This window comes from Rhyacophila brunnea, unplaced genomic scaffold (assembly GCF_057557595.1).
Source record: "Rhyacophila brunnea isolate RB1 unplaced genomic scaffold, BYU_Rbru_1.0 scaffold_5, whole genome shotgun sequence".
Taxonomy (NCBI): Eukaryota; Metazoa; Arthropoda; class Insecta; order Trichoptera; family Rhyacophilidae; genus Rhyacophila; species Rhyacophila brunnea.
In genome coordinates, this window is record NW_028233170.1 from 8911734 (window position 1) to 8936289 (window position 24556).

General features: G+C 33.4%; 2 protein-coding genes across 7 annotated transcripts; one reads left to right on the forward strand and one right to left on the reverse strand.

Annotated features, from left to right (window-relative positions):
• The first annotated feature begins 172 nt into the window (after positions 1-172).
• On the forward strand, positions 173-17742 carry LOC147066000 (ribonuclease P protein subunit p40-like). Of its 4 annotated transcripts, XM_085956161.1 has the most exons (5): positions 173-412; positions 557-701; positions 9245-9397; positions 14988-15423; positions 17487-17742. In XM_085956161.1, exons 1-5 carry the CDS (start codon positions 296-298, stop codon positions 17662-17664), a joined length of 1029 nt encoding a protein of 342 aa, XP_085812287.1. In that variant the 5' UTR covers positions 173-295; the 3' UTR covers positions 17665-17742. The 4 variants fall into 4 exon arrangements, with proteins under 4 accessions (XP_085812287.1, XP_085812288.1, XP_085812286.1 ...); XM_085956162.1 differs by lacking the exon at positions 9245-9397; XM_085956160.1 differs by lacking the exons at positions 173-412; positions 557-701; positions 14988-15423; positions 17487-17742 and adding an exon at positions 9475-13717 and having other exon boundaries at positions 9257-9397.
• LOC147066001 (RNA-binding protein NOB1) lies at positions 17672-22402 on the reverse strand. 3 transcript variants are annotated; one of them, XM_085956165.1, is made up of 4 exons: positions 22237-22402; positions 21653-22154; positions 19935-20447; positions 17672-17922 (listed from the first exon to the last, which is right to left on the reverse strand). In XM_085956165.1, exons 1-4 carry the CDS (start codon positions 22300-22302, stop codon positions 17798-17800), a joined length of 1206 nt encoding a protein of 401 aa, XP_085812291.1. In that variant the 5' UTR covers positions 22303-22402; the 3' UTR covers positions 17672-17797. The 3 variants fall into 3 exon arrangements, with proteins under 3 accessions (XP_085812291.1, XP_085812290.1, XP_085812289.1); XM_085956164.1 differs by having other exon boundaries at positions 19935-20444; positions 21632-22154; XM_085956163.1 differs by having other exon boundaries at positions 21632-22154.
• Between the last annotated feature and the right edge of the window lie 2154 nt (positions 22403-24556).

Here is a 24556-nt window from a genome sequence, read left to right on the forward strand (position 1 = left end):
TTTCATAGATAGATATTGACCTTCTTTATTATCTAATAATTCAAGTTATTTTGTACGAGTATGCGGGAATTGATTGGTAGATTTAATAGTTCGTTAGATAAAGGCTATAAAAGACCGGCAAGTATATTAATATTTTCATGTTTGTGCAGCTGCAGAAATGTCATTACAACGCGCGTTTGAACGGTGACAGCTAACGACTTGGTTAATTTTGGATGTTTATGAATAGATCGACTGCCCCAGAAGTGTTGGTGTGGAGAGTTGTTTACAAAAACTCCTGTTACGCAATATATAAACGATGCTGAGCCCAGAAGTATGGCGATTCCCACCGCCTAAATCGGGATTTCGCGTCCGCAGCAATTTACCTGAGAAAAGTATTGTCGGAGAATTATCAGCCAATAGTTTTTTCCACAATGTTAGTAACTAACAATTTGAACAGTAATTATTATATTCGTTGAGTCTGTAGGAGAAGATAATAGTGCTACGTCGAATAATCGTGTTTTTGCAGCAATGGCTTTCATTGCAAACGAGTATCGAGTAAATTTATTTTTATTTTTAGATTTTTGTACTATGTGCCGACACTCATCAGGATATCCCTGTGGAATTAGAAAAAGTGTTTGAGGATTCATCATATTATAAGATACAAAATTGCTGCTTGACAGATGTAGTAAAGCAAGATGTTATTGATGGATTTCTGAAGAAAGGTGAGAAAAACTTCTTTAATTTTTTTTGACTAGATAGGTAGGTACCTACTAATTATTATTGTTCTTAAAATCAATGTTAGTACTGAGTGTGATGTAAATTGGGTAAACATACAGTATTGCTCCTTATCGTTTTAGTGGTTCAAGTGTTTTGGGACCAAAAACAAAACCTAATACAACATACTTATTATTGGGCCACAGTAGTTTGTGTAGGTTTTGGTTTGGTTTTTGGTCTCAGAAGACCTCGGTCACAAAAACGATATGGAGTACTGTATCTTTACTGTAAATTGATATAGAAATCAAAACTATTTAAAGTATCCTGTACTTATATCGTAAAAAAACTTGGTAAAACGACATGAAGTTCATATCTTTAAATGTATACGTAAATCAAAATGAATGTACGTATATCAGACAGTTAACTTTCTTTTTAGACCGAACCCAACCTAACCTAACCTAATCTAAACTTAGTGTGTGATCATTATCATTTCGATACACCATTATGTATCGAAATATCAAACTTTAAATTAACAATTAAGTATTGCACCGAAAAGCATCATCCCCCGACAGAAAAAGGTATTTAATATAATTGTCTACATGGAATAAGCTGTTTCCACCAAAAAAAAAAATGATAAATGGTCATGCAAAATTGTATTTCATTACAGACGCGATTTGACGTATCAATGACAGAAACAAATGCAAAATTAAACTAACATCTATCACAACCTACTTACATAATTCTGGATTACAATAAGTTTGTGCTAGGTTTTGGTTTGTTTTGGTCTCAAAAGACCATTTACACAAAAAAATATGGTATCAACTAAAATTCACCTACTGCTATCCGCCATTGCTACATTTGATTCTATCGTTGACTTGTCGAATCGTGTTTAATATCCATGAAATTCAATCACATACTAATAATTACATGGCATTCCATGGGCATTTTTATTCTCTTCTCGGTAAACTCATTCAAAACACAATAAATTAAGGGTGGCGACCTCAGGTATCTGTTCCTGAGACATTCCCGGGTGTAAAAAAACTTCTGATGCTTCACAGCCAAACATAGGGCCTCATGATACACTTGATTAAAACTGAGTGTGTTGCGGGGTGAGTTGGTTTGGAGGGTTTATGTTTGTGTTGTCTTATACAGCATAAAGTTGTTAACAAAAATATCTTTGAGCTTAATTCTGTGTGCGAAAGGAAGAAGGCGTTCAGTTTGACCGACATGTCTACCAACCTAAATTATTATGAATTCACCAATTATTGTAGATAACCACCGATAGCACAATAGTTTTGGTCTAATTTGGCCGATATGACAAAATTGTGCACACTTTTTCATTCTTATTTATTTGTTTTCATTAGATTAAAAATACATATTACCACATATTGTTCGTTCATTTTTTTAATTCATTAAGAGCATACATAAGTGAAACAGCAAATAATCGCAATTTATATCACAAATATACATGCACCAAACGAAGATAATAACAAACGGCATATTTTAAAGCCTCTTGTAAAGATATGAAAACGGTAATCATATATTTTTTATTCCTACTATTTCCTTATATCATATAGAAGTCCATGAGCTAATTATTTTTTTGGAATAAGATTGGTTACATCAAAATATTACAATCCGCGCGCGGGTGAGTATTTTCAACAATAGGTGGGATGAAATTTCGCATTCGTCGCCAATCACCGAGCGGTATTCGAGGTGGCAGTATGTCGATTTTTTTGTGATGGCGTTGTAAGGATATATTATTCTTATATCGTGTAAAGATGACTAAAAACGTTATGCCTGTACTCGAAAAAGAAAATATGTCCATGAATATACTATTATTATTACTAATATAACAATAAACATAACTCTAAATGGACGCATGTTGAATTTTTATGACAAATTATGTTCCGTGCGGCACGCATCATTAGCTCAATCCGCGCATCGCATAGTTACGATCTTTTTAGACCATGCCTCAGCTGAGGTATAATAGCCTTAAGCCCTGCCTAAACCAAACTATAATAAATAAAAAGCATTATTCTATCTATAAAATATTCAAAATTATGTATGATTTAATTGCATAATTTTAGATGTTTTATAGATAGACTCGTATTTTTTGACTATTAACTATTATGGCTTGGTTTTCTCAGGGTTTAATGGAATTTAAAAAACTCACCAACACCACCTGTAAATTGTAGTGTTATTTCAATGAAAACAAATACGTATGTCTGAAAAAGTTTAATGTGCACTATTTATGATGGATCTTAACAGCCTACCCCCACCCTTCGCCACTGATATGCATGGTTTTTTCGACGCAGCGAACAGCTTAAAATTACTCATAAAACATTAGAATATTACATTATATTTGCCTTCTGAAAATCAATACGCTGTATGCCTGTGTATCAATATACCTTGTAAAATAATTGTAAAGTGCGATATTTACCCAATACCCAATTACTGCCAGATACGAGATATCTCGTAAAATGGTCCAAGTTCGCTACGCCAGGTACGAGATATCTCGGTAGTACTAATAATTCGGTCAAAACAAATAATTTCAAAATAGGACTCATACTGACATCTATCGGAATGTTCCTAAAACATTTTACCATATTAGTTAATGATTTTACCATTGATTTAAGTACCTTGAATTTTATCAAGTGTTACAACGAGATTTTAGAGATGTCATAGTTTTTTGATTTTTTTTTCGCAAATTATATTTGGCCTGTTGGGTACTGCCATGGCATTTTTTTACAGCAGCCAAAAAGTTAAAGGATTAAGTACTAAATTTACCAATGTTAATTTTTAGTTGTATTTATGAGGTGTGATCTAATAAATCATTTTTTTATGATTGCTTCGACCACCCTAAAACGATCCAGAATTGCCATTATGCACTGTTGTACCAAGAGTTCTTTAGGCTGTTCCCCGTTATAGTCGAAACTAGTACCAGTAGTTATAGCGTGCCCGTATTAAATTATTGTCTATTCATTGTATTCTTTATAGTAAATTACCATAGTTAGTGAAGCAGATAACCCTCCAGAGAGTGGACATATCAACAGATTTTGTATTTTGAATGGTTGTTAGTCATTCGGTTTTTCTAGTTCAGTCACACATGGTAAAAAACAATATGTGATTCTAGCCAGTTGCAGAATTCGAATCCCCACCCAGGCTTTAGAGACAGACACTCTTATACCACTGCGTGTCCGTAAACGTACGTATGCGTATGCGGTTTGCCGTATCACACTTCACCGTGAACTGTTGTATCGGAAATATATGGCCGTATATTAAAGACCGTCCAACCTCTTTAGGTCGTATAGTACTGACATAAAATTCATGTCTAAATAAAACACGGTTCTTATCGGTTTACATTTTATAGGAAGCCAGCAGCAAACAAATTTTGAAAATAGCCGATATACTGGATTATTTGTTAGGTTAGGCTAGTGGTTTTCATTCTTGAATTCATGAATTTTGCCAAAATCCGCCATGAAAGTTGTATTAATGTTCATATTGAATCTAATAAAATTGGAGACCGTATAGTACAGGGGGGGCAAACTGCGGCCCGCGGGCCGCATGTGGCCCACCGGGTATTTTTTTGCGGCCCGCCATCATTAATTGTACTTACTCCTGATTACGAATAACTTTTTTATATATTTTTAAAAAATATTGACAATAGATTAAAATTTGAAGAATTAGTTGTTTCGTAAATGTATTATCTCAGTAGGTCTTTTTTGCGTCTCGTCTCACACTATGTAACCACTATTTTCTACGTTGAACATCGTGACACATTTAAATACTTTTAGCTCCGCGTTGCAAGGAAAAAAATATATGCCCATGATATGGTAAAAAGTTTGAATGGATTTCAATTAAAACTCAAGTTGTTTCTTCGACAAATATCGAATAACAACGTGGACCACTTTCCAACTTTGAAGTTGCTGAATATACCAGAATATAAATTTGAAGAATATGGTAAAATTATTATTAAAGCTCTGAATGGCGTTTTTTCACAAAGATTTGGTGACTTCCGAAAAATTGAGACAAGTTTAGCAATAGCACGCGATCCATTTTCAATAGATATTAATTAATAGTGTACCGACAGAGCTACAACTTGAGATAATTGATCTGCAGTGTGACACTGATTTAAGAGAATTGCATCGTCGTGAAGAAATCTCCAAATTTTACAATGCTCTTAATTCAGACAAATTCGACCAACTTAAAGATTATGCAAGAAAAATGTTCGATATTTTTGGATCAACCTATATATTTGAACAAAAATTTTCGATCATGAACCTCAATAAAAATTCTTTACGATCAAATATCTCCGACGCCCATTTACAAGCAGTTTTGAAAATATCAACTACAAAATTAACACCTGAATTTTAAAAAAAATGTTAAAAAATGTACAACAGTTTCATTCTTCTCATTCATTTTGTTGTAATGTTTATTTTTTGTGATAATAAATAGTGTATATCTAAAAATGGTATTTTACTTGCGGCCCGCCGCTCATTTTGAATTCTTGAATTTGGCCCTCCATCCAAAAAGTTTGCCCCACCCTGGTATAGTAGGTATACAATTTACATTTAACTACACCACTGTGGGATCAAGAGTAAAACAAATAAATTAAAAAGATTTACAGAGTTGTTTTTCTCATTTTATTAATTAAAAATTTGCACAAAAGTATGTAAGTTTTCCCGGGCAAGGACCGGTAATATTTTATTAACAAATACTATGTGTATAATAAATACTATGACTCTACTGTCATATCGAGGTGGGTGGCTGGCCACTGCAACCTGCGTGTTGTTCAAACTCCAAATCAGTATTGCGTTTGAGTTGGCCTAGTCAGGACAGTAGTACCGATCTTTGAGTGTTTTCTCTTTAATTTATTCTAACTTCTTTTCAATGGATTCGGCTTTCACTTGGTGGTAAATTCATGATCAGTTTATAATATTTTATCACTCTATTTAAAAAAAAAAAAATGTAATCCATTATTTCCACTGCGTGTTAGAGTCAGCTAGAGTTAGCGTCACCGTTCAGGCAAAAGTCACCAACCCTAAAAACATAGTTTTTGAAACACTGTTTATCGCAATTTGAAAGTTTGAAAATGCAGGAAAAATCAGATTTTAATGTTTTTAAGGTTATATCTACATTAAATTATTTTCTCATGTCTTCTTAATAATTTCTTTAAGGTAATTTTACTTTTTGATGCTAATTAAAACATCTGGAAGGTTTTGAAGGAGGCAAGGTGGCTCGATTATGGTTTGGTGACTTTTGCTTGTTAATAATCTGAACAATATTAGCCAAAAGAAGGATCAGTAAAACTCACCATCCATAGTATAGTGACTTTTGCTTGTATATTTATAACGAAGGATTTTTTTTTTTTATATAGTCAATAATGTCTATTCACCTATAATGACTTTTGCTTGTTAAGATTTTATCGAAAATCATTTAGTGAAAAACAAATAATTCGGATTCAAGCAAAATTTTACTAACTAATGTACCGTGGTGAGTTTTGCATCTTAAAGAACATAATTTTACGCTTCGGGTGACATACTCAACTCAAAACTGTCATTTTCAGGGTTGGTGACTTTTGCCTGAACGGTGACGATATCTCTACACAGTATAACTCAACAGATATTTTTTTTAAATTATTGTTTGTTCACCATCTGGCCAAATGCACGAAATACACATTGATCGAAAAAACAGCATCTGAACATGATTTGGCTGTGGGATTCAACCTCTCTGGAATAAATAAGTGATAGCATATTTGTGTTAATTTACATGATATGTGTTTCGGTTACATAAAAAATATTATCAAGTGTGAGATTCAAATATATGTGTTGGGCACTATGTGTTCTATCTTCTCCTTCTTTCCTTGATGATCATCCATAAGATTAAATGTGGCAAAGTGTAATGTTTGGTGTATAATTGCGAATGTTGCTCAGAGTAAAAAAATATGCTTGTAGATGTGTACATTTAGACCGGTTTTACTAGACCAGATATTAGATTCTGCTGATAGATCCACAAGTCGTCTAGTCATTTGAAACATGCGCCATATTGATCTGGCCCATTTCAATGACTTCCTTTACCAAGCGTGAGAGGAACCCTTTGTTCTGGGCCATTACCTTAAAACAAAATATATAAAAATATAATATTCTTTTTAATACTACAACAATCCATGAGCCGCAATAACGGTAGTGTAGTGTAGTGTAGTAGTAGATATGAAACAATTCCCAGGATATCCTCATTTTTATGCACCTCATGTAAAATTTCAAAAATGTCACATGGGAAGTTTTAACAGCCCAATAATGAAATACTTGAAGCAGATAAAATGAAGGGAGTGTCCCTAAATTTATAATATTATGTCGTGCATCCACACTAATGCTTGAGCCGGTTTGTTTACATTTTTCTCTGGCGAAGAGTTTAGTTTGTCGTATTTTTGTTTGCGATTAAGACGCCCACAATGTTTTCTCCAGTCTATTTGCAGCTATAAATGCCACATATCTTAGGTATATTTTTGCATTTAGAATTATTGTAATATTTGTTTTTTTGTCAGGAGTGTGTGCCAATTTTTTTTAATGTATCTATCTTCTACGTGAGATGCATCTCGTTTTTTATTTGATCGAGACAGGCAGTCATATTTCCATTTTATTTTCGATTCACTCTTATTGCGTTTGTTTTAATCCTCTTATTATACTTTATTTAGTAAAAGTAATTATTACGAATATTTGTGTACTGTATTAATCGTATTAACACAATAATATTATTGAAGTATTCCACTGAAATAATATAATGCTTATCCAGTTGTTGTGAAGCATTTTGAGATATGGAAAGAAACTCTTTGTTCCCAAAATATTTTAGATGATTCACATAATTAAATTTCCATATCAATTATATTTATAAAATTTTAATTGAACAGTGTTGCAGAACCTACCATCATATTATTATTAATAATATTAGTTTCCATATATTTTCGATGTTTTGCAAAAAGGGCGAATTAACCAAAATGCTATTTTACAGGAGGAGGATTTTTAACTTTTGACATTTATTTATTATTTACCTGCGGATGATTATAAATGTCTAACAAGTTTATAATAGAGTTTAGAAAGAATACTGTCTTTATAATATATTTTAATATGCCTAATATTGTCGTTTATTTTCTACCAGCATGTATCTCAAAAAACACAACTTTTCAGGAGAGGCAAATAACAACTTTATTCTCTCAGTTTTTAATTCAGAAATAAATTTCCTTGTATGAAATATCCATTTAGTATAGTTACACATATTTTCATGAAAAAAAATTATGTTTCTTCAATCTATCACACTACATTTTCGACAGATCAGTCATATTGTCGAAGATACGAGAATGTGTTGCAACTTTACTGTGAATCATTCCTAATATTACTGCAGTAAAAATGTGTCTATACTTACGAGAAAGAACTTCAGTATAATCATCAGTAATCTGTGTACTTACAAACACGTAACTCAAGATACGAGTTTATAATATTTATAAAAGTCTTTTATTGAGATACGATTTTTTTGTCATTGCTTAGATCTATTATGTTATAAGGTATATTTTGAGATACGTGTTAGTGGAATATGTGCGTATTTGAATTCTGAAAAACTGACAAAAATCGAGATACGTGTTTGTAGAAAATGAGCGACGATATGTCATATTCGCTTTTTATCCATAACACTAAGTGGAAATTCGCCCTTACGATTATCGTTTTTAAGTACTTTCCTGTGGAGATAAAAATTCGCCATTTTTATATAACAAAGTCAGTGAGGTACATATTGTTTTTTCATTAAAATCTCAATTTCACCAAAATGGTTTATTCGCCCTTTTTACACAACACCGACGATATTTAGTTTTATTTTGTCCTTAGTTATTTTGGGATACCATTATTAAGACTATAATATGAATATACAGTTTGTCTGTGTATATTATAATATATTACATAAAAAGAGGTCATTTCAAACCCGATACTATTATTTTCGGAAGTCTGTTAACGTAACTAACTTTAAATAGGTTTATATTATTATTTTTCTGAATTCAAGGGTTTCCATGGCCTCAGTAATTTTTGTTATTAGTAGGTACTACAGTAGGTATAATCAGATTATGAAGCTATACCCCCGTTGATATTATTTATTATAATAATAATTATAGTGAATTTTAAGTTATATTTAATATAGGTGTATTCTTTGATTCTCAATAATGATGGTTTTATTTTTGGATAGTTTATTTATTATAAACTTTGGAGTTTCTTAATTTTATTACAATGCCTCTCATGGGATAGTTATTTTTTTGAATAATATGTCCTTTGAGTTGTTAATGCATGATGCAGTTAAATTATTTAGGAATTTGTATGTTTCATAAATTGCAATCCAAATCTCTTGCGATTTTTCATTTTTAAGGTGGTTGTTAGTAATCTTAAACAATCACAAAATCACATAAATATATTGTGTCCCGGATGGATGGCCAGCGCCTTACGCACTGCACCACGAGAGCCGCCTGTCATGCCATTATTAATTATATTTAATGCTCAGATGTTATCAATTTCAGGTCAATTATCATGTTTGAGTATCGGAACTGAATCCTGCGTAGCATCAATAACCCCGAAAGGTCTTTTGTCTATTGTTTTAAATAGTCAATACTATCAAGAATTGGGGATTGAAGGCAAAAAAATATCCAAAGGAGACAGAGAGCCGGCTTTCCGTGAGTGTGTTTACATCTGCGTTTTAATATTGTTTACGAAATGTTTTTTTTTTGCCGCAATAAAATGTGATTTTCAGCAGAATGCCTAATATCAAGCAACCGCGCAGATTGGAAGACTTGGCACTGGCCGGAGTGGGCGTGTGGGTGGCCAAAGTGGGAGAAGACTTAATGCCCTCCATAAACAATATCTCCCGCGAAGACTCGGCGCGAGCGTCTACCCTGCTGGCATCAAGCGTGGCATGTCTAAAGGATATCCTAGAGTTTAACATCCCGTGGATGCTCTATGATCCGCTCGCTGTTGAAGTGTTTCGATCGGTTTCGGATCTCCTGGAGAGGACCAAGCAATCTATGGGGTTTCGTGGATCCATGGCTAGGTTTATCAGCAAGATGAACGTCGCCGTCAGTCTTTCAGAAGTTTTACTTACAAAAAATTTGACAAAACTAAATTTAGATGAGGTCCCGAAGATGATGCGACATGTTTTTTATGTAAAATTCTCTTATCTGAAGGGATTGGTGTTATTGAATCTCGGATCTCTTTCGGGGGGGTGGAAAACAACCGATATGGAACCTACCATAATATCAGGATTGAAAAATCTTAGTAAATTGAAACACCTCACCATTAATTACGATTGTACTGATAATATTTTAGAAGCCATCTGTGATAGCTGTCCTAAGTTACAATCCCTCGATGTTACCAGTTCAAAAAACATAACAAACCAAAGCGTCGCTTATTTAACTAGGTGTTTGGAGCTACGGACTGTTCAATTGTATAGGACAGGCGTGACTCTGGAAGGTTTTACCAAATTGCTGTTAAATTGTCGTAAAATGGAAGATTTAGGCCGTTGCGATGAACTGGGACGCGTATTAGAGTATATAGATATGACAAATTCAATGGCCGGGCCATTTGCATTACGTAAATATGTCAGCAGATACGCGACGTCAACTCATTTGCAACTGTTAGTAAACCTGTGCCCAATGGTATATTCAATTTCACTTTTTCACAATTCAATGCTCAGCGATTTGACAATTTTAATAGGTCTGTCCGAGTTATCAGAACTTAAGCTATTGTCCTGTGATTTCTTTGCTGATCAGGTAAAGCAAGTCTTAGAGTTGAAGGGTTGCAATATAGTAAATCTTCACTTGGAGCACGTAGACCAGTTGGATTTGAACGCTCTGATGTACATCAGTCAGTTTTGTCGATGTCTCAAAACTCTCACCCTTTACAATTGTGTTCTTGTTCAACATACATCACTTTATACGCGTCGGGTTGATTGGTCTCCCTTTCATAGCTTAGAACGACTGATGTGTGTGTGTGAGGGCACGGACGAGCAGTTGGAATTTTTACTCGGTAGCTGTGTCAATATTCGATTCATTCACATGGGGACAGCGTGTCGGCCGACTGATAGATTATTCGATAGAGTTTTAGACAAAAATCCTTTACTTTTCTTGGAAGACCTGCGCATAATACGCTCTGAGGAATTGACAATGTTAACAGTGAGCCGACTTTTAAGTGGCTGCGGGCAATTGCGTGTTCTTACAGAACTCGAATGTTGGAAAGGACTCTCGGAAAATGACATGGAATACATACGTAATTATATTAAAATAAATAATCTTGATTTGGATATCTCTACCAAACATAGTTATGAAGTGTGAAGTAATAAAAAAACTGTATTCGATCTTGTCGTTTGTTTTTCAACATTTGAAATGTATTGATTAACATTTTGCGAATTTTAACATACAACACTCAATTACATAATATATGAATTTTATGCAATCTGGTTAATAATAGTAAACATGTCTGCATATTATGAAAAAACATCACAAATAAACTACATATCTACTGTATGTTTAGAACTGATTCGAATATGAACATTACAATGAAATTTTTTTCACAATAATTATCCAATCCATATTACATACACTAAAATTTGAAAAGATCAATTAAGTTAGGATCAGATGCAGAGATGTGGCTGTTAATAATTAACATCAGTGGTGGTGCCACCAAATAGTGGCATCTATTAAAACAATCAAGCATTTCACACATAAAATTATTTAGTGAGATGAACTGAACCTGAATATCGAATGAAATACAGAACTATACTTGCCCGAATTACTTGCATGATACACCTGACTATTCTAATAGTTGTCCCTTGCGTTGTATCAATTCCTTCACTCACTATATGGCTGATTTTGTCCACACAACGTTAAGTGGCGGTTGAGTGTGACTCAGCATCTGGCCCTATATGTAATAATAAAAATAAACATTTACAACTTTGGATTTTTAGATTAGATTTTGTTACTTTTAGCAGTGCAACAAGTGCGAGATTAACAAAAGATATTGATAGTTCTTTTTAACTATTGTTGTAAAATAACTTTCGTTTCATTGCTATTTTTCATGTTTCATTTAAACTACAATAAATTAATGTTGGAATTATGTATATTGATCTAATTGTCCGTCCATAGTGTACTACCATAATTATTCAATCAAATATTATCTTCATTTGCTTGTCATTGTCAACTGTCCTGCTTACTGCTTTGTTTAGGAAGCTGCAAACTAATCATTTATGACTGCTAATAAAATTTATTGATAAATGCCATGAGTTGTAATATATTATTATGCAGTTGCATTTATTTTACATATTTTTTATGCAGTTAATAGATAAGAATCATAATATACTTAATAATTTTGATCCCTAATGGCGATGTAATAAATTTGAATTTAATAAAAATAAAATGGATTTTGATTGTTTTTGCATAATTATTTTGACTTGTATTTTATACAATCTTAAATTTTTTCAATAATCATACACTTTGTTACCCCATTGTAACGTTGAATTAGACATTGTTAAATTTGAAATTCAATTATGAACCTAATACAGTGCATAAATAATATAACTCGATTGAATTAGCTAATTCTCGTGTTACTTTACTTCAGTTGGTTATCTTGTACTATCTCAAAATATTACTATTCTGTCTAGTGACGGAGATGAAGGGTCATCTGCATTTTTCAAAGCCTTATATGAACGGTTCACAAGGGCGGATTTACAATAGAGCCATAGCCCCTAACATGTATATCAGAATTGTAAAGTTTTTCTTTCCATTTAAGTGATAAAGAAATAATATAATGTACTAGGTAATGAATGAATCTATGCACAATTTTTCATTCTGAGTTTTTGCAAGTGTGACACTTTGCCTAAGTATGTCACACTATTTTGTTATAATATTGTGTCATATTTTACAAAATATTTCAATGCAAAGAAGTTTGGGTAATGGACAACTGAAATAACTGTTATACTATTGTAAACTAGAACTTAACTAAGTAAATACTATTTTAATTAACGTGTTAATTTGCATTTGAAAAGCAATTAGCAAAAACACAATTTTGTGCGGCCCGTAAGCATTGGGTTAATAAAGTGCTATGTACGACATTGAAGAATCAATAAGTAGAATGAAACCTAAATCGGTTTAAATTGTCTGATCTTCAAAAATCTAATGTTATTATAAAACCTTCTTCAACATTTTATGCAGGGTGCATAAAACATTATTTTTTCTTACCTCTCTATGACGGATGAGATTATTTTTATATAAAATTTTAAAACAATTAAGGTTCAAATATATTATTATGATCACGTTATAAGCTGTCACAGTAAGCTGCCGCTACGGGAAAAAAGTGTGTTATGTCGTTTTTATTGATATTTAAAATGTTATCAGACTGATGCTCTCATCCCGTAGCACATTTTGAACCTTTAAACAAACATTGTCAGTTAGCAAAATCTGACGAAATCACCAGAACAATGTCACCTCACGCGTTCCGCGACTCAATGAACATTTATTATATTTTTCTATATGCCAACATATTTTTGACTCATGTTAAAATCGCGTGTTTTTTGTTTTAAGTGGATGTCACTATGTATTTTGTATAAGAATGTTGTGTATTATCTATGGTCAGCAGGTTGGGTTCCGTTCAAAATATTATCTATGGATGCAATATCGCAAGTTATTTTAACGTACACACACGTAGAAACTGTTAAAAAATTAATTGAAATTAGTATGAATAATGAATTATAATTCAAAATACTACTACATTAGAGTTGGCACTCTCCATCATTGAATTTATAGGGATAGTGATCGTTCAAAATATTCTGCGGAATGACGAACCATAGACAAAATTTGACGCCGTGAAACCATGTGACAATATGCGACATGCATCTTAATCTATTTGAACCTTTAGAAGCACCTATGATTACGGTGGTAATTTTTCTCTACTAAGCATATCCGTTTCTATCTGACTTCTACGGAGTAATTTAATTCATATATGAATAAACCAAAAAATTTTAAAAATAGAACATAATAAGCTCCCTATGTCATCCTAAATTTGCTAGTTATAATATCATATTATGTAGTTGGCTTGGTGTGAAGTCACCAATCTTGTAGAATTGGTAAATTAATTATTTAAAAAATATCACTGTTTTTGAACAGGCGTTCTTATAGAAATCATCACTTGGAGCCATATTTATATTCATACTTAAGTAATTACATGGACTTATTTATCCATTGACGGCCCCACGATGGCTGAGCGCTTATGCGTCGGATTATAATGTCATGGGTCCCAGGTTCAAATCCTGGGTCTGGCAAATGCACATATTGTTTTTCAATCTGTGTTTGCAGTCAGAGCATCGACCTAATATGTTGAGCAAGTGGCTAACATCCATTTCTCGTAAGAACAAAATCTGTTAATATAAACCTCCACTCTGCGTAGACCCTATGATTCTGTCAGGATCGGACATGATCGAAAGAAATAAAGAAATTTATCGATTACATGCGATGGAAATTATTATAGAATGTTACTTAGATACATATTCCAAATATTACGTAACGTATAACTCCACTTATTATATGCATAGTATGACTATGCATATGACCTTTAGTTGGAAAATTTATTATTTTATAAATATTTATGTTATCTTAGTGGCAATACATGGATAATAGAATCGGCGTATTTAGTATTTTAATGTAAAAAATATTCAGTTGATACTCGATATACAGGGGTCGCATTAATCAGGCGTGCCAGCTTAAAAAACATGAAAGATAGTTTTTTTTCCATAACCATTACTTTCACACAACGTAAACATTACATTTTGTGTTTGTAGTAAGTAGCCCTATCGAGAAATGCCAAGTGATCCACCATTAATATAATACTTTTATGGATGACTAATAATGTTGAACACATACAGTGAGATTGGGAAAGAATATTTTCACTGTTTTGGATTAGTCGGGGAATAAAATAGTTCTATCTGCCCTAATATATCGAGAATCAATTGTCTATACAAATAGGTACATATAAGAAACAACACTTAGTTTAACCAAAATTTTAAATGCAATAATTTCTTGTTTGATATTTGGAGTTGGCGACATTTCAACAAGCTGACAATGTATTTATTGCTGTCATTTTAATTATAATTTATAATGATAAGTTGAACAAAATATACACCTAACTTATAATTTTGCCACGCAAAATAGTATAAAACGTAACTGTTTATTTTCTTTGAAAACTAATTTTTAAGTGAGATGATAACTTAAAAAATTTCAGACATCGAAGTTAATGTCACAGCTGAAAATTTTAAACCCGGAAATAAACTTTATAATCGTGTTCAAGAAAGATTACAAAGTTTTAAAAAGTTTACATTAATCTTACGGTGGGAACCCGACGATGAAAGAATTTGTCCGTCATCAATAGCCAAGTACTTTGCAGAGAAAGGATTACAGATTGAAGTGTGCACACCTAAGCTAAGGATTATGCGACAGTATATCCCTTCAATTCCGTCTCCGAATACTGGCAACATCAATGACCTGATTGAATGGATGGGCATGATAGCCATCGGAGGGGACTTAAATCCAGAAGACGATTATATTAGCACATATTCCTGTGAAAGTGATCAGTCTTTTACTGCTGGGCACATCACTGCATTCAACATATCAGGATTGTTTACATCTCATCTTCTTTTGCAGTTACGGCAGGTTTTAAGGTAGGCATGCGTTATATTTGATTTTTATTTTTTACAGTAGTAATAATTAAATGAAATAGATAAATCATTTTTTATTCAATAAATCTGTACTGTGATGGCAAACGATTATAAATTGGTGTTGACACAATTTTACAGGACAGTAAAAACAAAGTTACTATATCAAAATAAGCGGAAATAGCATTCCAACACAAACCTTTAACCATTTCTTTTAAAAAGATTAAAGTTTTATTGTTATCTTGCATTTTTAGCAGATATATATTTTTGCCATATCAACTTTTTTTCACATTTGGTCAAATGAAGATATCTGTTTACATCACTTTGTCACCAATTCATTTTGCCACATCAAAGAATGTACATTTTGGGACATATTAAGGAAAACAATTTAAAAAGTGAAAAAACCGCAGTTATAACCGGCTGCCATCACAGTACTGAAATAATACACAAGATTTAAGAATGTAACATTTATTATTGAACATACATAATTTACCCATCGCACTCAATATGCTTTACCATTTAAGTAACCGTAAAACTAATAATGCTGAAGTTTTCTAGCAAATCTGTGTTTGAGGTATTATCAAAAGTTCGGTACATACTTACTTGAGCAAATTTACGTGCACAAATGGTTTACGGCGTTTACGCGTATGAACGTTAGTGCATATTAAAATTTTTGTGCACATAACTTTCTTGTTCGTATGCGTAAAATCCCGATCCGGTTGTTTCAGTTGTTCGCGCACAGCCATATGCAGGAGTGAACACGTCCAGACTGAACACACAAGTTCTTTTATGAAATCGTAAAAACTGACAAGCCACAGATGTTTGTGCACGTAAATTTGACCTTGACCTGACATGAGCGAATTTGAGTCAGTACCGACCTTTAGATTACATTAATATTGGTGAACTTTTTTATAATCAATCTGCGGGGCATAGGGCGGGTGTAGGCAACCCTATATCATAAAATCTGAGAGTTGAGTTAATTCGCAATAATTAGGAATGTCAATTCATCATTTGATATCAATAATGCCTTGCGATACAGATACCTTCTTTCGGTATGACACCCGTAGTAATAAATATTTTGTGTAAAAAAGTCCACTGATTAACAGCGTACGTCAAAATGGAGCTTTTATGCTATTTTCAAAGCATGATCCTGGACATTCCTTAAACGTTGTATATGATCTATTTACATAATTTTGAAGCCTTATTATCCTTTATATTTATTTTAAACATTTGATGACTGCATAAAGTATTTTTATTACATAAAATAGTATTCTTTTAAACCTCTCGCTCTAATGTTTTAGAATATAGTCATATTTCAGTACATAAATGTGCAGTGGTGTTAAGATTTTTTATATTTATTAATTTTTAAAAGCATTTATAAAACCATTAGTAAAATTTATGTCGACATTATTATAGTGGAATATTAACAATAAAAAATTATATCTCCGTGATCCCAAATTTGACAAGAATTAGGCATTTTATTATTCAAAAAATGGGCAAGATTTACACATTTAAAGATACTGATTATAAGCTATGTCTTTGACCATTCAAATGTAAACATTCTACGAATAATGTTTGCTTTATAATAATCATTGACCTGAGAATAAGGCTGAGTACGCTGAGCATGTCCCCCTTAAGTTAGCTACATGTGACTTCGCATTGCAGGTTCACACTACTGCGATGACATTTATTTGTCAATCTGCAGTTTGTATAAAAAAGCAATCCATCACGTCACGCTGAGTAGATAAGCAGTCAATAATATACTACACTTCAGCATTATTATTTAGTTGAAAAATCCTGTAAAATTTATGTAAAACCGTATATAACTGTACTCGAGTAAGTATATAATCACAGTGAACATAAAAATTGACTGCCATTGCTTGAGTAAGCAAATTTGTATGGCAACTGAGTGATCTTTGTGGAGTTTACCAACTTAACAATACTTTATGTGCTTACAAAATAATTTCAAATGTTATAACAGTATAAGTTTCCTTCTATTTATAGTTCAAATTGTTTGATTATAATATTAATTATGTGGTGTAAATGCACTAATATTGTTTTTTTTCTAGGGATGTAATTGACAAGAAGGTGTCAAGGTGGGTCGCAGTGACAGCGCAATGTTTCTCAAATACTCCCAGCAGCAAAGAACTTAGAGAGACAAAGAACTATATTCCCAGTGATCTTTTACTCACCGTGACAATTGACGACACCAATGAGATGTTTTACGAGAGTTTCAAATTAAATTAAACAACAATTTTTATAAATAAAACCTTTATTTGTATTTTTGTAAAACTCTTCCTTAAAAGAAATAAGATTTGAAACAAATTATTGTTTTTCTTAGACAACTAAAAACCAGACTCATAAAATGTGATTACTTCCGTCATTTCCGTTTTCTTCGTGCCTCATTTGGATTCTTTCTCATCCAATTTTTTATTTCACTGCCGCTTCTTATACCGAGGACGGCCGACTTTGAATTGACATCACGCATCACGAAAGGAGAGTATCCTGAAAATAAAAAAAATCACAATGAATTACTGAAGATTGATATGGTAACACATGGAAAAAGAGATATATGACGGCCCTCGTAGTCTAGTGTGTAAGGCAGTGGCTCCCGGGTTCAATTCTCGATGACGTTATAATACATTTGTGATTTTCTCAAAGCCTACGTGTTTATGTGAGTAACTCACTTTTACTACTACATTACACTACTGTCAATGGGCCACGTGAACAGTGTTAAAAAGAATAATACACTATACATATATATTTTTATAAGATTATTTTTTGCCAGATTTCACAGCACCCAGTACACAGCACAGGATCCTGTGGTTGCTAGATTTGTATAACAATTTTCAGTCATCTAATCGAAAATAATAGTAAAATTATGTTTGCACTCGAAAAAGAAAGCATTACGATCAATAATTGTCCTAGCACGAAAACAACCACAAGAACATGTAATTCGTTAGAATATCATTGGAGGACACCATTGACACACCATGGATTACAGATTTTACAGAAGTTATACTTCTTTTGGCGTGTTTGGGAAATCACATCAGAGTGTACTTTTGGCGTGTGACACATAACACATAATTTATTTTTTCACACAAAAAAAAAGCACTCGATTGGATTTGAACCACTGATTGTTTGGTTATCAGCCGAACACACTACCTTTACGCCACAGTATGATACTGCAACCGTGACGATTATACAGTATAATATTATAGTTTAAAATTATTCTGTTGTCTAGGCAGCGAATTTATTATTGTCGGCCATTTGCAATAAGCAGTAAACAAACTATTCAACGGTTAAAGTGTATAGAAGTAAACCAACGGCGTTTCAATAAGCGGTCCTTTTTCTTGAGTGTGTAATTTAACAAGATAATTAAGAGCTAATCAAAGAATCTAGTTTATCACAAGTTTTGTTTTTGTTTTGTTACGCCAAAGAAGTATAAATTCTAACGTGCGTACATAAGTACACACAACGATTTTTTTTCTGTAGAGGACAGCCTTCACTACAGTACATACACTACAACACATATTGTATTAATATTATATGTTTTTCTAATATAATGGAACTTTACCATCATTGCGGAATAAATTTAAGAAAAAACAAGAGGCGGTACATAATATTACATCGTGGGGTTATTGCCGAAACCTGGTAAGTCTCGAAATCATGTTATGGAGTAATTGCAATTTGAAGTTTGACATGCCCTCTAAAATCGTAAGTATGTGAAACAGGTTAGCGCCAAAAACACAAATGAACACAGCAAATTAATGTTTTAAGAATCTTAAAAAAAACATTTATAACTACTACCTAATTATAATAATTTATTGTTAGATTTTAAAGTTGGACTCGAGGTAAACTGATTCTAAATTTGATTTTATGTGGATCATGTCATGGTGAACAAAAACCACAAGAGAATTTAGTTTTTTGCCTAGACTGAAAAATTGCTTTATTTCCTCTCGGAATTCTTAAATAACGGATGGGAAAAATCATGATTCTTGCATGTAGATATGGATTTCCTGTGTGTAAGTATTTTACAAGGTTTTACCCACAGACCAGATAATAAATAGAATACCGATAGGCTATATTCAATATGCCGTATCTTGAAGCATGGTTTTGAATGTGTTAGTGTCCTATGAAGCACGCATTATGCACGTGCAATAGTGTGTAATACACCAACATTAAATGAGCGTAAATGCATAAACCGAGAGCAGTTTTGAGTATTCGACGTAAAACGTATTCTTGCCGCGTGTGTAAGTTTAATCCAAATTCTTCGTTACTCGAGTCGGTTACCTGCTATCACCTTACCCGTTATGTATTTCAGTTCCAATTATTACTGAGTTCCCTGGTTTTACCCATCGAGTTACCAAAGTTGATTGAAAAGAAACAGTGTTCAAATCTGCAACCAACCGATTATGATGCAAGTGGTCTAACTTCCGCAACACAGTGAGCTCTAATAAAAGAATCAAAAATTACCCTATTTTTCATTTTATGAAAATTATTTTGATTAATCATACCGGCTATGTAAGCATCGTTCAATGGATTGTTTTTAGTACGAGCCAATCGTGTTGGGCGGCTGAACTGCCGGGGCTGGTCTTCCGTGAGGACGGGATTCTGTGCATGCTGACCACCGCGGGGGGCGGGAAGGCTGAAGCGTTTGCCGCGGGAAGTCAAAGGCCGCCGAGTGTTTATATAGATCTGCTGCTTCCCATTCTCATCCAGGGTGACAGCCACTTTCTTGAGAGAAGTGTGCCCACAGTTGGGGCAGAAACGTTTGCTCATAACACTGGTTGTTTTAAAACACGTTGTGCAGCGTAATATGAAGGTCCTAACTTGTCGAATCAGCCTGCCGTCGTAGGTGGCCACTTTTAGGCCAATCTGCTTCAGAACATTCTGCATGGCGAAGTCGGCAGTGATGCAGGCCACCGTCAGAGGAGTCTCATCCAGCAATTCAGAGTTTATATCTTTTTTTACTTTTGATATATTTGATATTGTTATCCAACCAGAATCATCATCGTCCTCACTTTCTTCTGAAAAGAAATAATAAATTATAAAAAAAATTGTGTGGTCGGTAGGTACATGCAACAGAAGTGTAACTTTTTGTGTTAAGGCTTAATTACATTGGCAGACGCGCAGACCCAACCCGATCCAACAACCGTTGTGGCCAACGTTTCAACACTATTTGCAATTACACAAAGATTCAATCGCGCTGGTCCTTGCTTTTGATTGGTTTAAAATAAACATACTGTTGCTATTATTAAAGATATAGGTTGACCGAAAACTAGATATTTCTTAGATTGGTGGCTACACTGAACATTTTTACGTCAAAAAAACTGAGCTGTCAAACCTAGCATCTGTTGAAATTTGCGTGGCCGTTTGATATTTATAGAAAGTTTTGTATACTTATTGTTAATTTACATCATGAATAACTGGGTGGGCTTGAATTTCCAAGCCAATCAATTAAGACTAATTGTAGCGAGTATGGCTATATTTCAACTGGCGTGTATTAATTCGACGTGGACCGTGAATGGCTCGCGAGTGGGTGCATATGGGGCTATTTTCGTAAGCTTTCGGCAATCTTCGCTTGCTAATAAATAGATTGCACAACGGAATAGAAAATTTTCCACTTTTGTCCCGATCGTTCACTATTCTTGAAAACCATAGAGAATAGAGTTTGACAGTCGTGGCAGACGATTGGGCCAGACGCAATCTGCCAATGTAATTTGAGCTTTATATAGATGACAATTAATTTATAGAATTTTAAAAATTATTCCTACAAAAATCTTTGGGTCAGTTGCCCAACTAAAATTGTTGTAAAATGTAAACTAGTATTTTTTCTCACATGTCATAAATTTTCCTACATAAATTTTTATAAAAACAAAACATCTTCAAATGTTAAAAATACCTTTTTCTGTCGGCGCATCGGCTTGTCGATCCAATAATTGTTGATTGAAAATTTGAAATTTTCATAGATTTTGATGCACCATTATCACAAACCAAGATATGAGGTTAGGTTTGGTATAAAAAGAAAGTTGTAAAATCTCATGACGGCATCTGCGGTACATTTACCGAAAATTTGAAAATAGAAAAAAAAATGCGCAGATGGGAGAATGCCCGAGTTGTCGAGAATGAACTAGAGCAAAATATTCTACTTGAAACGAGATTTTTATCGAACCTAATGTGGAAGCCTAAATATAGAGTAAAATAGTCAAACCTTCTGATTCACCCTCATCGCCTGAATTGCAATCATTTCCATCCATAGCTGAGTCTACGGGCACCAGAATTTCGTCACAATCACTGTTCATTTTGAGTGCTTCCAGTTGTAAATGCAGATCTTCTTCGTTGGGCGAATCCTCGGCATCGACGCCAGATTCCGTTTCGACATTTTCATTGGGAGAATCAACAGGATTGAAGAAACCGGCTGAATTTTTAGGAGTTTCGATATTAGGACGACCGGAAGACACACTTTTGTATACAGTGGGAGCTTCGTTGAGATGTGATGTTCCTATTTTCTCCTTCTCCAATTGATACGCCAGGGCTATAACTTTAATATCAGTTGCGGAAAGACTCAAATAGTCACCAGTTTTCTTTGAAAATTCAGTAACAAACTTGATGTTCTCGGTGAAAACATCTTTGATGATGAGATCGTAAGAAAGCACTGAAAGATGTCTCAGTTGGCGTCTGGAAGTGACTTCGTCAATCACTTCTTGGATAGTGTACACGTTGGCACCGACATCCTAGATATAAAGAAAAACAATGATAATTAAAGTGATAATGAAATTTTAATAACTCAAAGAATAATAACGCAAGAGGTCTCACGTTAATCGCTGCATTATTTATGAAGGCGTTGGTATCAACTATTAGGTGTTCTACTCGTTTCTGCATGATAGCAACAGGGAGAAAATTATTTTATACAAATATAATGTTAATATTATATAGAGACGAAGAAGTGACAGCTCAATAATAAGCACATGGCTTCAAAATGGCAGATTTCAGATGTTGATGTTACCTGCTATTTAAATATTGTCTATGGATTTTATTTGTGTTTTGCAAGCAATACCATGTGTAAAAATATATATATGTATATTGTGTTTAGTAAAACTCTGAGTATATATGGGTTTATTCCATACAAGGCGGCTATCGACGGTAGTTTATCATATTTATGAATTGAAGTTAATTGTTACAAAAATTTAACCGTCTAAACGTGCTGTTATAACAGCCCCTCTCTTGGGTGTGTTAACTTTTAGAGCGAGATAGACAGTTTAGACGGCTAACTTATTGTAACAATAAAATTATGATACCCCCAATACATCAAAAATATGATAAACCACCCTCGATAACTGCTGTTAGCCGCCATGTATATAGAATAAACCCAATTAGATTGAATAACTAGCTTAGGTATTGGTGCAAGATTTGAATTTTTTGTGCCAACACTGATCTCTATGAATTTCATTTTTAAATTTGGCGGCTAATAATTGAACATAACAAGCGTATCCGGAAAATTGTACGTATGCAGTTAGTCGTATCATAGTTCACCGTGAGCTGTTTTATCGGAAACCATTCAAAGTGAGGTATTGAAATTATTAAATTATGTCTAAATAAAACTTTTTAAAAATACATAGGTAATAAAAACCACTGGAATACCCCTAGGGGGAAGACAGAAGATAATAATGTATGAAGGTAAGTAAAATAGAAAAAAGTAACTGATACCATCTGCAATTTGTATTCTTTTTTTTCCGACCATGTCCGATCCTAATAGGATCATATGGGCCTCCACAGAGAAGAGGTTTGTATTAACAGATTTTGTTTTTTACGAGAATTATTTTTGTATTCTTAGTTCAATGAAAATAAATAAGTATGAATGATTAAGTTTAGTGTGCATTTTTTATGTTCGATTTCCAGTCTACCTCCACCCTTCGCTACTAGGTACTTAATTATACTGCTAACAACATGAAACTTGGCTGTGACAATGACACACACCCTCCAAAAATAGAAAAGTTTCCGAACCGGAGCGCTTGACAATTTTCTGAAGATATTCAAATCAAATCAAATCAAATTCATTTATTTTACATAAAATGAACATAATAAATTAAAAATTCAAAGCGTTCACGACATGACATAAAATAAGTGTTAACAATTTTTGAAATAAAAATACAGAGAGATGTGACTTAATAATACAATAAGTAATAAAATAAGAAACAAAATAAGAAAAAAAAAATAAAGCAACAAAAATAAAAATAGATGGAAGCACACAGGGTGAACTATCGATAGACCCTATCTTAAAGACTTATAAAACAACGTCCACCTAAATTCACCTCACGTAAGTGGAATATATCGATATCCGAAGCGATTTCATTAAACATTGTTGCCTTCCCAATTAGCATCACTACTGGCAGGCTAGTTCTGCACCTTGGGAGAACAAACAACGGGTGCCCTCGATTCCTAAGGTAATTATTAGAGACACACAAGCCAACACCACCAAGAATGGCAGAGTTCACATTTATGCCGCGTATAAGTCTGAAAAAATGTGTAGCTAAATAAAGATCCCTTCTGAATTTTAAGCTACAGTATTGATATAGCCCTGTTACAGGTGGGCTTCTCCCGGTGTAAAATAATCATTTAGTAGTTATAAACCGAAACGTAACCTTGACCTCTAGAAACGGCTTCATAAAACATCTAATCGAATTCCTTGCTCGACTACGTAAATATTTTATTTATAGGTAAAGGTCTTCGTCCGGTGCGTGAAAATCACTTACTGGGCGGAGGTGTAATTAAGATAAATGGTGATGGATGAGATAGATAATTTTAAGACTAAATAAAATATATAAGTAAGAATTTAAATATTATAATTTTGCCGCATATTACGCAACGCTAAAATCTTCGCGCGCCGGCGTCAAAGTCAGAGATCATGAGAGGTCTTTGGTGAGTCAGCGTGGGTTCGGAGGTATTTCAAAAAAGGGAACCCCGAGAAGAAAGTTAGTGAGCGTTCTTTGTTCAAAGTATACGGACCTGATGACTGTAACTGTAAAAACCAGAAAATAAACTTGTAAAACTAAAGATTAAAAATATAAGACCACGTTACGAATAAGAAAGTCCTTGTTTTATTTAATTTCTTACGTTAAAATTTTTTTTTGTGAAT